This window comes from Gossypium arboreum, chromosome 11 (genome assembly GCF_025698485.1).
Source record: "Gossypium arboreum isolate Shixiya-1 chromosome 11, ASM2569848v2, whole genome shotgun sequence".
In the NCBI taxonomy this organism is placed as follows: Eukaryota; Viridiplantae; Streptophyta; class Magnoliopsida; order Malvales; family Malvaceae; genus Gossypium; species Gossypium arboreum.
Window position 1 is genome coordinate 90660372 of NC_069080.1, and position 17275 is coordinate 90677646.

The 17275-nt window shown below is 31.8% G+C and overlaps 1 protein-coding gene across 2 annotated transcripts; it reads right to left on the bottom strand.

Annotated features, from left to right (window-relative positions):
• Positions 1-13020: 13020 nt before the first annotated feature.
• On the bottom strand, positions 13021-16986 carry LOC108473009 (uncharacterized). Of its 2 annotated transcripts, XM_053022304.1 has the most exons (8): positions 16316-16986; positions 15038-16084; positions 14833-14923; positions 14582-14739; positions 14417-14468; positions 14220-14299; positions 14034-14127; positions 13021-13818 (listed from the first exon to the last, which is right to left on the bottom strand). In XM_053022304.1, the coding sequence occupies exons 2-8, from the start codon at positions 15965-15967 to the stop codon at positions 13274-13276; spliced, it is 1950 nt and encodes a 649-aa protein (XP_052878264.1). In that variant the 5' UTR covers positions 15968-16084; positions 16316-16986; the 3' UTR covers positions 13021-13273. The 2 variants fall into 2 exon arrangements, with proteins under 2 accessions (XP_052878264.1, XP_017630068.1); XM_017774579.2 differs by having other exon boundaries at positions 15038-16986.
• Positions 16987-17275: the final 289 nt, after the last annotated feature.

Here is a 17275-nt window from a genome sequence, read left to right on the forward strand (position 1 = left end):
TTAAGGATGTGGAACGGAGAGGAGGAGGAAGAAAATAAATATATGTTGAATACATGGAAACTATGGTATATGAAATATTGATATAATGAAATAAATGATATGTGTTTATAAGAAAACAGAAAGAGAATGATATGTATCATGACATGTATATATATATATATATATGACTAGTCTCAATGTAATGCTTGTTGGGTATGGAGTTGAATTGAAATGTTTTAGGCAAACATGTTATTTTGCGTATCTGAATTGTGATATTTTATAAAGATATGATCTAGTTTTAAATATGAATACTTGATGATTAAGCTGAAGATATTTTGTAAGATGATAATCTTGGTATAAATGTATAAGTGGTACTATAATAAACAAGGTGAAATGAGTATGAGAGACACATGTATGATGACATACAAATGCTATGTTTGTGGTTTAATTGAGAATATTTAATCATTAAATGAATACCATGTTATATGCTTTTGATTTTGTATAAGTGTGTATGAGATTAAGGTTGATCAAAGCTTGGAAAATAGCCTAGGTATATTCCACACAGGCAGAGACATGACCATGTGTCTCAGCCGTGTATGGAACACGACTTTGGGACACGGGCGTGTGGAGCCTTAAAGCATGAAATTTCCAAAATTTTCGTAAGTTCTCGGTTTAGTCCCGAACCCTTTCTAAAGTATGTTTTGGGCTTCGTAGACTCAAATAAGGGACTATGTGTAAGTGAATGAACGTTTTGAAATATGAATGAAATTTTATGGCCCGTATTTTAGTTTAATGTTTGTCTATTTGTCCGGTAACGCCTCGTACCTTATCTCGGCCTCGGGTATGGGTAAGGGGTGTTACACACAGTCTAAATTTTCATCTTACACATCATCATATACATATCATTACATTCATATATATCAGTCTAAGCAATTTAATACATTTACGAAAGTTATACAAGTTTACCAATCATAATCATCCCAACCAATATACATGAATATTGATCTTATCAATATTTTTGATAAGTTACTCAAACACATGCATTTGTTCAAATAAATCGATCATATACATCATGGAATTATCTATTAATCATAGATAAGCTCATTTCACCATGTACACATTTCATGAATCCTCATTCGTACCTTTCCAAGTTTCAGTTCGTCATGACTATACTTTACTCGAATATTTTAGCATCACATTCAACATGGTTGGTGTAGCTCGGTTGGAGAGTACCTTTGTCTAAACAAAGTGGCTCTCATACACATCGGGAGACATCACACTATCACGGATCGGTGACATGTATAGTTGGACTTTTACACATGCTAGGTTAGTCCGAGAACCGACTAAACCATAGCTATGATACCACTAAATGTAACACCCCTCTCCCGTATCCAACGTCGGGATAGGATTCGAGGCGTTAAGCGGACTTAAACATTCACAACAACACATAACATATTACCAACCATGCATGGCAAACAAGCATATGCACATCACCAATATCAAACATAACATAAATAGCTAGATTTATAAGTCAGAACCATTAGCTCACTAAAGACCAATATATTTGGCCAAATTATAATAACACATGTTATAAAACTAGGTCCCTATACATGCCACTCACTTGATAATTCTAGCATATATGTTTATACTGTCAAGGTGTTGGCTTGGTAGTGTGATGCTGCCTCCAACGATCTCCAACCCTGAGCTAACCTGACAACACTAAAAGAAATGAAAAGGAGGGGGTAAGCTTTAATCTTAGTAAGCTCACATGAAATAATAATAAGCAATTTACTAACATGCTTTCCATAGTAATACTAACCCAATTGTACATTTATACATGTTCTGGTTAAGCTGCTTTCTTGAGTCACAGTCACTAAATCATTTATATCTGGAGTTACAGAACTCCAAATTAAAATCCGTAAGTTTTCCCAAAAACTAGACTCATATATATTTCCACCATAAAATTTTTAGAATTTTTCATCCAGCCAATAAGTACAGTTTATTATTCAAAGTATCCCCTATTTTGCTGTTTGACAGCTTAGACCTTTCTTCACTAAAATTTATTTATCTCATAGTACGAGACTCGAATACTGTTCCTATTTATTTCTATTAAAAGTATACTCATCAAAGATTCTAATCATATAAATTATAACCCATAATTATTTTTAAACAATTTTAAAAAAAATTTCCAATTCAGAATAGGGGATCTCAAAATTCATTCTGACACTATCTCACAAAAATTAGAATACCACATAATATACAACCTTTTGCTCCCCCTGTTTCCTTCATATAAAAATAGACTCATTAATATTTAATTTTATAATTTATTTGAAATTTAATTCAATTTACACAATTTTTGGTGAATTTTCAAAGTCACACAACTGCTGCTGCCCAACACTGTTTTACTACTAAAATTCACTCTTACATAATTTCACTTAATCCATTTTGTCTTATCGAAGTTCACTCAAATATCAGTCATATTGCTCAAAATTTTCTTAAACATATACCTGCACTTATTCATCATATAATCATGTTCACATGTATTTTTACTTAATCGATTTTCTCGTTGAACTCTTCGGAATAATAACTGATACTCAGTTGCCTGCACATATTTTCACACTTGTAGCCAAAGCTATCTGGTACGCATAGTAGCCTGCACTTAGTATTATACATGCGACCAATTATCTGGTACACTTAGTAGCCTGCACTTAGTACTACACACGTGATCGAAGTTATCGAGTACGCATAATAGCCTGCACTTAGTACTACACATACGACCAACTATCCGGTACATGTAGTAGCATGCACTTAGTACTACACACGTGAACTCACAATAGATCATTCGTATCGTTTCTATTCCGAAGGCTCAAGAGGGAAATTCCTCACTTTCCAACATGTTACAATTTATTCATAGTCCTTTTTCAATTTGCAATTTACAACAAATAATCATTCTATAGGCAGCCATATTTCATATGATAACAAAATATAATAAAATAAAAAGAATCGATAAATTATTTACGTACAAACTTACCTCGAATCTAGAAATGACAATTTACCATTCTAGTCCATAACCTTGTATTTTCCCTATTTAAGCCCAAATCTCGATTTCCTTGATCTATAATATCAAATTTAGCCTACTAATTAGTCACACTATTCATATGGGTCTAAAAATCATATTTTTACAAATTTTTATTTTGACCCCTAAACTTTTGCATATTTGCACTTTTTCTCCAAGGTTTAGAAATTAAACTTCTTCCTATTTTCTTGAGTTTTATGACATGCTGATCATTTTTTTCCTTCTATGGCAACATCAAATTCTCACTCTAACATGTACTTATGAACATTAGGTATTTTTACCGATTATACCGTTTTACTCGTTTTCACGTAAAATCGCTTAGCAAAAGTTGTTTAACATAATTTCAAGCTTCATATTCTACCATTAAACATCAAAATCAATGCATATCATTCATGGGTAAATTTTTAAACATAAATCCTAGCTCAAAATAATGGTAGAAATGAGCAGATCACGTTACCGGGATTTCAAAAATATATAGAACATTAAAAACGAAGCTCGGAATCACTTACTATTAAGCTTGGAAGCTTGGCCAAACCCTAACCATGGCTGCTCTTGGTACATTCTGCTGTAGCAAGAAGAAAGGGACACATTTGGAGTTTAAAATTTGTCTTTTAATTCATTTTACCCCTAAATGACCAAAATGCCCTTTTTACTATTCTTTCAAATTTTACTCAATCAAGGTCATTTTTGTCCAACAAGTTATACAATGGTTTAATTATCATTTAAGGGCCTCCCATGTAAAATTTCATAACAATTTGATACCTCTAACATGTAGAACTCAACTTTTGCACTTTTTACAATTTAGTTCTTTTTACTAAATTGAGTGCACAAACATCGAAATTTTCGAACGAAATTTTCACGAAATTATTTCGTGAAATCGTAGACCATAAAAATATAATAAAAATGAAATGTTCCTCATCGGATTTGTGGTCTCGAAACCACTGTTCCGACTAAGCCCAAAATCAGGATGCTACACTTATACTATACCAATGTAGTCATTCTAAGTATTTTTATTTAATTTAAATTAAATAAGTAATAATATGTTAATAATAGAATGAAGATTTGTCATAAAATATTAATAATAACACATAGAAATCAAATGTGATTATTATGTCCTAATCATAGTTAAGCATTAAAACTAAAGGCAATCTGCATAACTACAAAAGTACATAATAATAATAATAATGTCCTAAAACTATAGGTAGTATGGGTAAATATAAAAATAAAAAGACTTATTTTATTGAATTGATATATATAATAATACATAGAATTTTACATATAATATAAACTAGGCATATTCAAACTCGAAGATTTATCTTACATACGAGAACTTTATAAAAAAAACTCACTCGTTAAAGACAAATATAACTTTTTGTACACCCACAAATGGAACCAAACACAATAAACAGTAAAATTAAGCAAAAATATCATCATATTAAAAATTAATATATAAATTTATGAATGTGTAATAAAATTAAAAATTATAACTAACACGTAGAGATTAATTTCATGCAAGAAAATAGTTAAAAGGAATAATAATAACTAAATAGAGATCGGTTTCATGCAATCAAAACACGTTGAGCAGAGTAGCGATTAGCAAGAAAAAACGAGAAACTAAAACGATTTTTTATATAATTTATAATTAATTTTATTGTTTCGTTGATTCTCGATAAAATATGATCTGTATTTGCTCTAGAAGACATTTTGATACACATAATATAAAAAACAAAAATACAATATAATTAATTATTTATTACAATAAATATAAAATATAAAAATATAAAATAAAAATTTTAAAGAATTTACTTTTTTTCCCCTTTTCTTCCTTCCTTCAAGGGAGACCAAACCCACCTTATATAACATTCATCCTTTTTTTTTAATTAATATTTAGGTTTATGACTGGTCACATCACGATATCAACGACACGATGTAACCAGGTTATAATATATATTTTAATTTTTAATTTAAATTTTTACTTTTTATATATATATTTTAAATAAAGTCATATTTTTTAACAAATAAATCTTTTTTAACAATTTTTTTATTTTTTCTAATTAATTTAAATTTCACTTTTTAAATAATTTTTTAAATTTCAAATAGAATTTAAAAAGTTTGAATATCTTTAAAATAATTAAAAATCATAATTTAAAAAATTATATGTAAAATTAAAAAATATTTAAAATTTAAAATATACATTTAAAATATTATAAAACTAATAATAAATTTGAAAGGCATATCTTTAAAATATTTAAATATTTTATATTATTAAAAATATATTTAAAATTTTAAAATAATATTTAAAATTTTAAAAATAATTTCATATATATATATATATATATATATATATATTTAAAATTTAAAAATATATTATAAAACATTTCAAATACATTTCAAGTTTTTAAAATTAATAATAAACAAATAAATAAAATAAAATAAAATAAGGACAAATAAAAAACTTAAAAAGTAAATAAAAAGAAAGAAAGAAAAAAGTAATAAAACAAAACAAAGAATTTGACCGAAAAAAAATAAAAATTTTGCCTCAAAACTGTTTGAATACGAAAATGGCCAATAGGGTGTCAGGAAATTTTTTAAAATTTCTGGCGAGGCCAATTTATTTGGCTCTACCAGAAAAAGGTAAAATTGCTAGAGTCTCCTCTTATACTTTAAAAATCACAATACTTTCTTAGTATTTATACAAGTGACGCCATTATACATGACTATACCAAAAAATTAATTTTTTTTAATGTAGATTGCTGGCTCTACTAACTTTACTATAGATTTTGAGTTATTTTATATTTTATAAAAAATAGGTTATTTAAGTAATCAATTAATTTTTAAGGTTATTTTTATAAAAAAAAAAAGCCTAAATGATTCAGTATATCCTGCTACTTTGACTTAAATTATTTGTAAGAAGTATCTTTAAGGATTAAGCCGCAAAACCCAATTAAATTTCAATTTAGTCTATCAGTTATAAATTTTATAGTCAGAGACCAAAAGATCGTATTATTATTTGGTTGAACCGATAATTAAGAGAAATGCATTTAAATTTCTAATTGAAAGTTTATCAATTTTTTAAAAATTACGTAATTGCACTAAAATATTTGACTTTATTATTTAAAAAGTAAATTTGGCATTAGTTTTGGAACGCTGATAAACTGGGTGCCCCAATGAATAAACTAACCTTCCAACCAGGGTTTTAAACTTGAGGCAGGGTTTGTATAAACAAACGATGTTGGTGTCTGACATCCAAATGCTAATTTTAATCCTAGTAAATTGTTGTACACAATATGCATGCTACAAGAAGGTTTTGAGGAATTGAAAGAAAGCCTTATCGAAGAAGAAACATTTAATGTTCACTGAACATTAGGCTGATTGACAAGACTTGTGTTTTTTGAACCTGATAGGTGAAGTATTAGCTTTATAGAACTTGATAGGACGTTTATAGGTCTGTACGTGAAATGTTGCACAAAGATATGCTAAACAGTTGCTGTGTAGTTGACCTTTTAGAATAGTCAACTATAAGGGCAAGTTGTACGATTTATTTGATTAAGAAGGTAAACTATTCAAACCTGTCTGACCGTCCTTTGTGGCATTAAGTTTGGATGGTTTTTAACCTATGCGTCGCTTGGGTTTGAACCACATCTTAGGAAAAAAAATTCACATGGAAAGGTGGTTAAGATAGTTTAATTTATTTAAGTTAATTTACTTTGTTTATTCTTTATCTTTAAAAATATTTTTATTTGTAAAATATTGAATTTGAGATTATTATTTGTCTGTAATGTTAGTGAGACTCAAGAAAATTATATTTCCGTCATAAAAAAAAGAATTATAGAAAGATTAAAATCGCAATAATTAAGTACATTATAATAAAAATAAATATAATAATTACAGGTAATTACATTAAAAAGTAATATATTTGAATGTCCTTTCGCCGTTTTCTGAGAGGAGAGGAGTGCAAACAATCCGGTTTGGGTAAACATTCGGGTGGAAGAAGGAAGCAGGAAACATGGCAACTGGAGTCCTGATCGGAAAAATCTAGTGAAAACCAGCACCACAGGGTAAAATCCTTCCTGCCAGTAAGTCTGTTAAAGGAAAAAAAAAAAAAAAGCAGCCAAAGTATTAAACAACAAATCAACAATTTTCAAATTTCTTGCAAATTAGGGGTTAGAAAATTTTGAAAATAACTGGTTACTTAATTTTACGGAAATGATTAGTATCCCATTGATGCCTCAAATCATGCAATCAACAACTATGCCGCGTGGAATCATGCAATAACCAAATTTGAATACAATTTCGCATTAAAAAGAATATGTTGACTTACCCTTGCCGATCCGGAAATGATGCTTTGCCAATGCATCAAAGAAATTCGATTTTCAAGGTACAGCACCACCGGTTTTGCATGGAAACTCTGAAAAGTGTACAATAAAAAACAAATAAATGTTAGCAAGAACTAGTGTATAGGGTTTAAAGGGTTCAGTTTCAAGTATTTTTTACCGCAGGATGACTTTTCCTCCACTCCTTCCGTTCTCCAATTAGTCTCTGTCTGGCTATTTACGACCCTAGCGCCTCCAAGCATAGAACATCTTCCTCCGTCTCTTTGCGTTGCCTCTTAGCGGGAGAACTTGGTGACCCATTTTGATTCAAGTGGAAGTGAGGGCAGATATTGAAAATATGCAATAGTGAATAGTTCATAATGGTGTCTCTCTCTCTATATATATATATGCAAATGAAGAGTGATAGAGAAAATTAAAAGGTTAGACGCCTAAACGATAAAATTATATGGAAGAATGTGACTGTCCAGTAAATGCAATGAAATTTTCCTTTTGTTCACTGTAATTGCTTTTTTGATGAACGGCTTCCTATAAGAACACAAGTCCACAACAAATGTGATACAACTCCTTTTTTAGTCATATCAATTAAATAATAAAGTATGGTTAGCAAAACTAAAATAAAAAAAAATGTATTTATTGATATAGTAGTGGAAGAATCACAGCAATGACCCTGAAAAGTAAACAAGAAAATTAATTTTACCCCTCCATTTCCCTTTTTTGCATAGTTTACCCATTAAACTTGTAATTTTTTTGACAAATCATAAACTTGTAATTTTTTTGACAAATCATTCTAAAATAGGATATATAAGTTAAATGTATGTTAATTTCACTGATGTGGCATCTACATAGTAGTCTTTCGTGTTTGGTCCATGCACAAAAGTTAAGAAATTTATAAAAATTCTAATTTTTAATAATAATTTAATATTATTATAATACTTTCTATATATATGTAAGAATACTTTAAATACTTTTTTCCAAAGATAATAACTAACTTTTATAAATAGTGGATGGCAAGCAGGCCTACATTTCTTGGTTTCAATAGGACTCCTTATGAGCGTTGTTTCTATCTACTATTATCTAAAAATAATCAAGTTATTAATGATTAGATGAAACCAAGAAATAACCCCTCACATGCGAAATTATAGAAGATCTCCTTTAAGATCAAACAATTCCTTCGAATTGAGTATGACTGTATGTGTGATAGCATCTACTTATCTAGGAATATCAATGAACCCGATTATTACAATTGCTCAGGATACCCTTTTTTAATTTAGCTTCTAGAATCTATTTCTTAGTTCAAGGTCCCTCTTTACTAACTTGAATCAAAGAATTAGTAGATCTGTTTTGCCCAAAATGGGAATGAGTTGAGGTTATGAACTTATAAACTATAATCTGATGATCGAGTCGATTCCATGATTATAAGTTCATTCCATACCGAACCAGACTTGAATAGGGCTATATACATTTTCATTATGAGAAGGGGTCATTCGAGCGTATCTAAATAGATACTATGTTTACATATGGATCCCTACGTCGTTACATTCCATTTAGAATTAGGAATGAGCGTAATCGGGCCTTCTTTTTACATATCTCTCATTATTTAAGATCCTATTCACCTCTTTCTTTCTTTTTTTTTTCCTTCTATTGAATCGAGAAATAAATAGGGTTGATTGTCCATCTTTTTAATATAATATATATTTAATATAATTTTAATATAGACATCCTTTGAATTGTTAATGTCCACGTGTATGCCACTCAAAGAAATTAATAGGTTGCTAAAGCATAAAATAATTTTTAAATATGTTAATATTAATGTAACTTTTTTATATTTTTATTTTTAAAAACACTTTCTATATTTTTCTTTCAAATTTAATAAGTTATATTAAAAAGTAAATACATGCTGATGTGGCATTCACGTTGCTGACCTATTTGTATGCCATCATAGAAGTAAATATCTTATTGAAAATTAAATTTTTTAAATATTTAAAAATTATTAATATTATTTTAGTAATATATGTAATTTTGATAAGTTCTACAAAAAAAAATATATTTGGTCCAATTATAAGTGTTTCCTATACTTTTAACCTAGCAATTTATAATTTAATCCAACCTAATACATGTTTATCTATTTTCAAAATAAAATTATTTATTTATTTAATTCAAATAAATTAAATTTTCTATTAAATAATTTTCTCAACCCAATACTAATTTCATTAAAATCATCGTAACTTTACTATAAAAGAATCTATGAGAAAATATATTTAATTTCTACATCCAACGGATTCACAATGACAAATTAATTTAATTCCATTTTCGAACTTCAATTAATTAAATAATAATTTGAAAAACTTAAACTAATTCTTAGGTCATTTGCATACTTAGTGAGAAACCACATTCATTTCCGAATGCAACCCATTTCTCTAACTCTATTATTTCTATTAATTTATGTTCATTTGATTCAACATGCTATTCATTTATAGTTTAAATAAACTAATGGAGGGAATGATTGGACATTTGTAATTAGGGCTTGGAACTTCATGCAAAGACTTTATAAGATTCGCCTGTGCATGATGTACAACAATTCATGATTGTGCTATTTCACGAAGTTCGTAACAACCCATCTACTTTTACAATTTTTTAGTGCAACTCTCATAATTGCTTCACACCAATTCGAGTTATATTTTTCGGCTTTTGACTCCTTTTATTATTATTGTTTTGTTTCTCCGACCACTCATCTTCTTATTACAATATAAATATTTAGCAACAACATCCCATGTTTTGGGTTGTCTTTGTTCCTCCAAGCCTAACACTAAAACCAAGCATATGAGCATAGCTTAGATAAAATGATTGAGCTTCATCTAAGCTACTGAACTTCATTCCTTTCATTTCCTCTGTTGTTATCTAAGTAGCATAGTTAAAAAGAAAAAAATCATGAACTTGTTTATTCCCAAAAATATTTGGCATTCTTTATTCTAATTCTTCATTTAAGTTAACATTATCTCTGTGCTGTCATGAAGAATTAGTCATTCCTAATCGGTATCCTGTTTAGTCCTAAACACCAAATTTGGAAACTATACAAACCCAACATTTTTCACAGTTAATCATTCAAAATCACATAAATCAATGTACTTACTGGTTAAGGTGCTTGACAATAGTTTCGATATTACCCTCATACTTTGAACTAAAAGCTCGATTAACCTATGTTTTTAAAGATTTGCAAATGGCCACCTATAACACTTTAAACCCAATCGATACGGAGGATTCGAGAATGTCGTGTCACTACTTTAAAACCATTATTTTAAAAATTGTTTTTGGCATAAACTAACTTAAACTATAATGTAAGTTGTTATGAATAAACCATTTGTCGTACAAGACTAAATAAAATAGCACATTTCATCGCCATAAATACTTCACTGTAATTTCATTAAACATCACACTTTCATGAACACAAGTTTAAATACAAGATTCGTTCTTCAAAATTAAACATCTTGACATCACCCTCATGTCATGCATAATACAAAACAATAAAAATCTCGCAACAGCAATTGTCCCCTAGCATAGTCCTAAAAAATACTTCAACAGTAAGCCTAAGAAGGAGAAGTAACTAAGTTTTTTTAAACTTAGTGAGTTCTGACAGAAAACATATCAAATATTTACTAGTAGACCCAAACGGATCATTTCAAAGAGTTAAACAATCACACAATACGCCAGATGGCGAGTACTGGACACAGACAATCTATAAGCCCATTACCTTTCCTTTGGCATATTCAATATGCTCACAACACCATTCAAATGAACTTTCTTCATGTTAACCATGTACTTAGATTTTTAGTCAGGGTCATATAATTTATTTTTTTTGTTGTGATTTGCCAATCTGGTTTGCAATGTATAATTGCCCTACCAGAGGCTACACAACCATTTTCATGTATTGCGATCTGCTAGTTCAATGTACATTTCCATTGAAGGCAATGCCATGAGTACAATTTCCTTACTCATCATCTTCATAATGTTCTTGCTAGAGTAGAAGGTAGCGGTTTAAATATGAAGAATAGTTCTTACTCTTTAACACAGACAAACCAAAACCAGACTAATGACTTCGAACAATCATCTTTCATGTGCAGATATCTCGTCTTTATAGTCTTTATAGAGTATGAATACTTACCTTAAACAAAGAATAAACAAAGATAGAACGTAGATGGAAGTAAGAAGGAACTCACTAGAAAGTGAAACAAGTCTAAACAACAGGACCTTTTCCCTTATAACGGGAACTTTCTAGAGTGTCTTGAGCTATAATGTAGATAGTTAAACTTATCAGATCATTATACCAGAAACTAAACATGCTTGCAAGAAGCATTATCATAAAACCCAAAATCAGGATGTTTCCTTCCTTAAATACAAATCTGACACTAAAGCATGCACTAAGATCACATAAATAACCAAGAAAATAACCTAAAGTTCATTGATAGTACCAGGGTGCTAAAACGAACGAAGGAGTTGCTGAATATAGTGAACCTAGCTTTAAGCATGTTTTTTGTTTTAATTTTTAGAGTGAGTGAGAGTATTGAAAAATCTAAAAGGAAAATGAAAGCTAAGAAGACATAAAACTTGTCCAAGAAGTCAGTACTAACTTTATACAACTAAACATGGAAGCAAGGTTTAGTGGAAAAGTCAAATTATCCAACTAACCCTCCCTCAATAACTGTGACTAAATACTCACCATAATTTTAGTCTTATCGACTACAGTAACTTAGTTCCATTCTAACCAACTCTCATTAGACTAACTAAATCACCTTACCATAATAATAGATAATTCCATCAAATTACGAACTTAAATTAAACACCTAAATAACTAGGGTGGCGTATACTCCACAACGGAGTTCGCCGAACACAAGATTTGTTAATTGGCGCATTCATAGAATCTTATGCTTAGTCAAATTTAATGCCTTACCCACTCAGAATTTACTTTAAATACCAAATTTCAATAAATAGTAACCGAATGCTAGGACTTCGTCGAATGGGCTGTTACACTGATGGACTTAGTCAAATTTGGTTCTTGTTTACAATGGTTTTTAGGGTTTAGGTATAATTTTTCCATATAACTCTACTACAATATAGAAAGAAAATGGTATTTCTTTCAGTTGAAGCTTCATTGAAAATTCCCTTGCTTGTAGTTGGAACCGGATGAATTGGTGGAATGGTAATAACACAATTATCTATAAAAATTTGAAGTAGCCTCACCAATGGTTCATGCGTGTTACTTTTTCTTCCTTTTAACTTCAGCCTTAATTTAAAAGGATCCTATAAGATCTTACCCAAAGGGGATTTTTAAATAAATGCCACCATGAATTTAACAATACCATTCAAGTAAAAATGATCAAATAGGAAAATAGGGATTAAATTCACAATTTATGCATAACACAAGACTAATGGTAACATTTGACTAAATAAATTTAACTACTATTGAATTGAAACTAAAATTTCAAAATTATAAAAAAATACAAAATTTGCCTGAATTATAGTATATCCAATATATCCACAACGCATGCAGGCACGAATGACATAAATTGATTTTTTTTTCTATAGTTATATAAATATATGTTTTCAGCTAAATTGTAAGGAAATATACTACACGTGTTTCCATGTACATCTATTTAGATTAGCATTAACTATGAAGCTTTCCATGTACATCTATTTAGATTAGCATTAACTATGAAGCTAAGTGTTGGTCTAATTGATTCATAATGTCACGAACTAAGAAAATTGTTGGATATTGGTAACTTCAAAGCAACTGCTGACTGAGCTTACACTAGGACAGTCCAGATCTAACACAAGTTCACCACAAAAAAAGAGTGGCTTTCATGAACCTGTACTGACAGAATCCAAACTTCTATAGCCTAACGGGCAATCCATAGTTATGGAATGTCTTGATTGTTCCATTCCATCCGCCTGCAACAATCACGAGTCCCCATGTTTCCGGAAGGCTCATGTGGTCGTTGGCACCAGTGTGACAGAGTTGCTGCTGGTCATACGTGTAACTCTCACGCTCCACAACTGTTGCATCCCACAAAGGAAGCTTTTCTTCAGGCCATGTGGCGGAGCCCTTGGATGACCCAGACCCATCAATGGAGAACCAGTTACCAATGGAGAACTGTTCTGAATCTCTGATCCAGGAACCACCCTCCATTCGACCTTCTCTTGGTGCTCGTGCCGAGTGCCTCTGATCTGGACCCTGGCCTAACCAAGGTATTGCGACAGACACATCCTGGCAAAAGAAGTGCTCACAAGAACGAACAGATTTTGCATGTTTTGATGTTTGGAGACACATGTCATTGTAGTTCCAGACATAAACACGACAGTCTTCTCCAACTGAGATTATATGTTTCCCGGTTGATGTAAACGATGCCGACATCTGACTTCCTGACTTTGGCAGCGCTGCAAGGATTCAAGACAAATATTAGAGATAATCACATATATTAAAGCATAGGCAGGCAACACATGCACAAAACCATAAAAAAGAACTACATAGCCTTCAACTCCAAGCGTAGTGCTCAAGTCATGATAATATTTACTATTCAATGCTTGACCTATTCTGCTTTATCTTCGATGGATGTTTAGAAAGGAGTTTTATGACATTGAATCCACCATACCTTTAAATTTACGAACTACGTCTATGCCATCGAATATTCTGAGTTTAGAATCTTCACATGTTATCAGAACTTTGCGTGATTCATCCCGGGAGAACTGCAGGTTGGAATGAAACTAATTAGTACTGAAATGAAAATATTAGTGTGATAAGCGACATATATATGGCACCAATGGCTTTAGTGCAAAACCTGAATACTTGTAATTTTGTTGCCAGAGGTTTTCTTTCTGCCATGAATATGAATCTCTGCCTCCAAATTGACACCGATGCCTATTGCACAGAAAAAAAATAAATGAAAATACACTCGGTGCTGTACCAGAACAAGAAAACGATTACTGAACAACTACAAGTAGTATAATACAACTCTGATTGGCGATAACTTATTACCTGATGCTTCATAAAAGCGGCAAGTGCCCGCAATGGAACCAACCACAAATTCCTGCTAGAATAATGAAAGGACATGAAATGATTACCATTTTAAAAAGTTACGAAATCCAAAACAATCTTGTTTAGCAGATGAACAATGATTAGAGTATTCAGAACTGCGTGTACCTTCCCATCTGGCCGGTAACATATGGCAGTTATAATGTCCCGCATGTCCACCCAATGTACAACTCGTTTCTCGGCGACTCCCCAGATCCTAACTTTTCCATCTATTGAACCGCTGATGAAGTAATTGTCATCAATGGGATTGAACTGAATGCATGTGACTGTTTCCATCCGAAGAAAAAGCATGGTCAGAATTTAGACCATGGCATTATTTATTTCAGAGGAGACAAGAAATCGAGTCCTTCCATAGTTACCGTAATTATTATGATAAAAAACATTTAGACATTGATTGCAGCCAACTTGCCACAGACGAACAGTTTTGTCCATGGAAGAAGAAACAAGAAACTGCAAAAAATAAAAGTTGATTCAGTATAGCAAAAAAGCTAAAACAGGGGTCTAAAGAGCATTGAATTGAAGTATAAACAGATACACTAGAAGGTTTCTGCAGGATCGGCTCACATTTGCATTGGACCATGCAACATCTAAAACATCACAGCCATGGCCATGAAACTCTTGCATTGGTAACTCCTCAATCTGAAAAATCTTATTAGGGACAACAACTGGTGATGGGATCAACTTTTTTCTGCCAAAACCGAACTTTCTTTTGTTCATCTTTCTAACCAAACCGCCCTCAGCATTGAAAGGTTTACTAGAGGCATCTGTTGATGTGACTCGCCATATCCGTACTACTCCGTCTTCACCGCCGGTTGCCAAATACTGACCATCCGGGCTAAACTTCATTGTCCAGATGAAGCCGGTGTGAGCCTGTATTTCTTGTCCCATAAAAATTGCTGTAGACTCCATGCATCCGTTCTTGTTGGGCTGAACCATCATTTTGTTCAACTTATGCACTTTGATGTCATGTTTCGATACCTTAGATGCACGTTTGGTTTCTCCTCCTTTCCTCGTGCTCAAAAAGTGTTTCCACCATTTCTTGAATTTTTTGGTATTAATTTCACATTCATCCAAGTATGCTTGAGCTTCCTTTTGTTCACATCCTTTAGTAGGGGAAAGTGTCTCATTCTCAATGTCGAGAGCAAAGCTCTGTCCTAGTTCTGATTCATCAACCGAAGGAATAGCTTGACAAGTCATTTCTCTCTCGCAACAAGCAATACTTCCTTCGCCATTGTTGACAGATAAAAATGAACAACTTGGGACGGCACCACTGCACTCTGTGATCCTCTTCACATCCTTTATCCTTGATGGCTCTGTAAACTCAACCAGATCCATGGATCGCAGAAAACTTGCACGTCGCTCCTTCACACTTTGCAGCTCATTAAACCAAATTTCATACTCTAATCCATGTTTCGCAACAAGTGATTCTTCAACCAACAAGCAATCCAAGGAATCAAAGAACACATCATTTTCTCCCTCATAAGAGCTCAGCATGTCTTAAGAGTTAAGACCAATGTTCCACATGAAAACCAGCTCTATGCAACTCAACGACTTTCCTAGAACCCCCTTTAATACCTTTCAAAGCCCCCAATTCACGGACCGATTTTTACTCTGTTGATTATGTAAAATAATGGGATTGGAACCCAGCAATTCAACATATGAATATACAATTCTAAAAACATGGATAGATACGAGGAACCAACTTCTGGTCCAGCAGACCACCAATAAGGATCCCAATACAAAATTATAACATTAAAAAAAGGATATGATGCCCGGACCCGGAAATGCTTGCAATAATCAATTAGTTAAAAAAAAAAATCCAAGACGAAAACTTGAATGTACCTTGGGTTCAATGCAAAGCAAACAACACAATTCAAAAACCATCACCGACTTCCCTGTGATCGTGGGTTGCTCAACACTTTAGTAGTCAATTTTGACGTAGTTTAAAATTTATCCCCTGCAACTCTTACTTTACGGTAATAAAAAGAGGGTATCAACTATCAAGTGTAAACATAAAGAGAGAAACTGGCGGTTGAAGAAAAGGTGAAACAAAAAGAACATCGAATCAAATATAATCCAGGAACGAAAACCAAATGGCTTATCGAGATATGGGTTGGACACGCACGAGGAACAAGAACAAAGCGGCGCTGCCCCGGGAAACAAGAAGCTACACTTGTGGTTTCTGCAACTAATTCTTTCTCTTAGCTTTTTTGTTGGTAACAATGGCGAGATGGTTATGAAGAAATACTGGGGCATGAATAAGAATAGTGATAATAATAGCTCTAAATCATTCTTAGTACCCGACAAAGCAAAATTTAAAGAGGAAAAAAAGAGAAGAAAAACTCAGACAACTCAGCTTTTTCAGTGTTGACAAGAAGGGAGCTGTGAAAAGGAGGTAGCATCTCAGAGATTATTGGTGCAAAATGTTAATAGTTAACAAAGTTAATAACCATTAAAGCTACCATAGTTGGTTTTTTATGTGATCACATTTTGAAAATTTGTAACAGGTTACTGAGGGGGCGTTACATGGTTGATTGCACCCGGTGTAAGACACCAACAAAGGCTAGGGTCAACATCACTATAGCTGGTTACTTTCATAGGAAAGGGTCAACACCAATAACAGTCTAGTGTCTAAACTAAGGTAGCAAAAAAAAAGGAAAGAATGAACCTGAAATGGTTAAACATATAGGGTGGTTGCTTTTCTGCAAAATAACAAGAACACACACAGATTATGCTCTGTGTGTGTGTTTTTTTTAAGAAAATACTGTATTTAAAAAATAATTAGAAATTTAACCCCTTTCA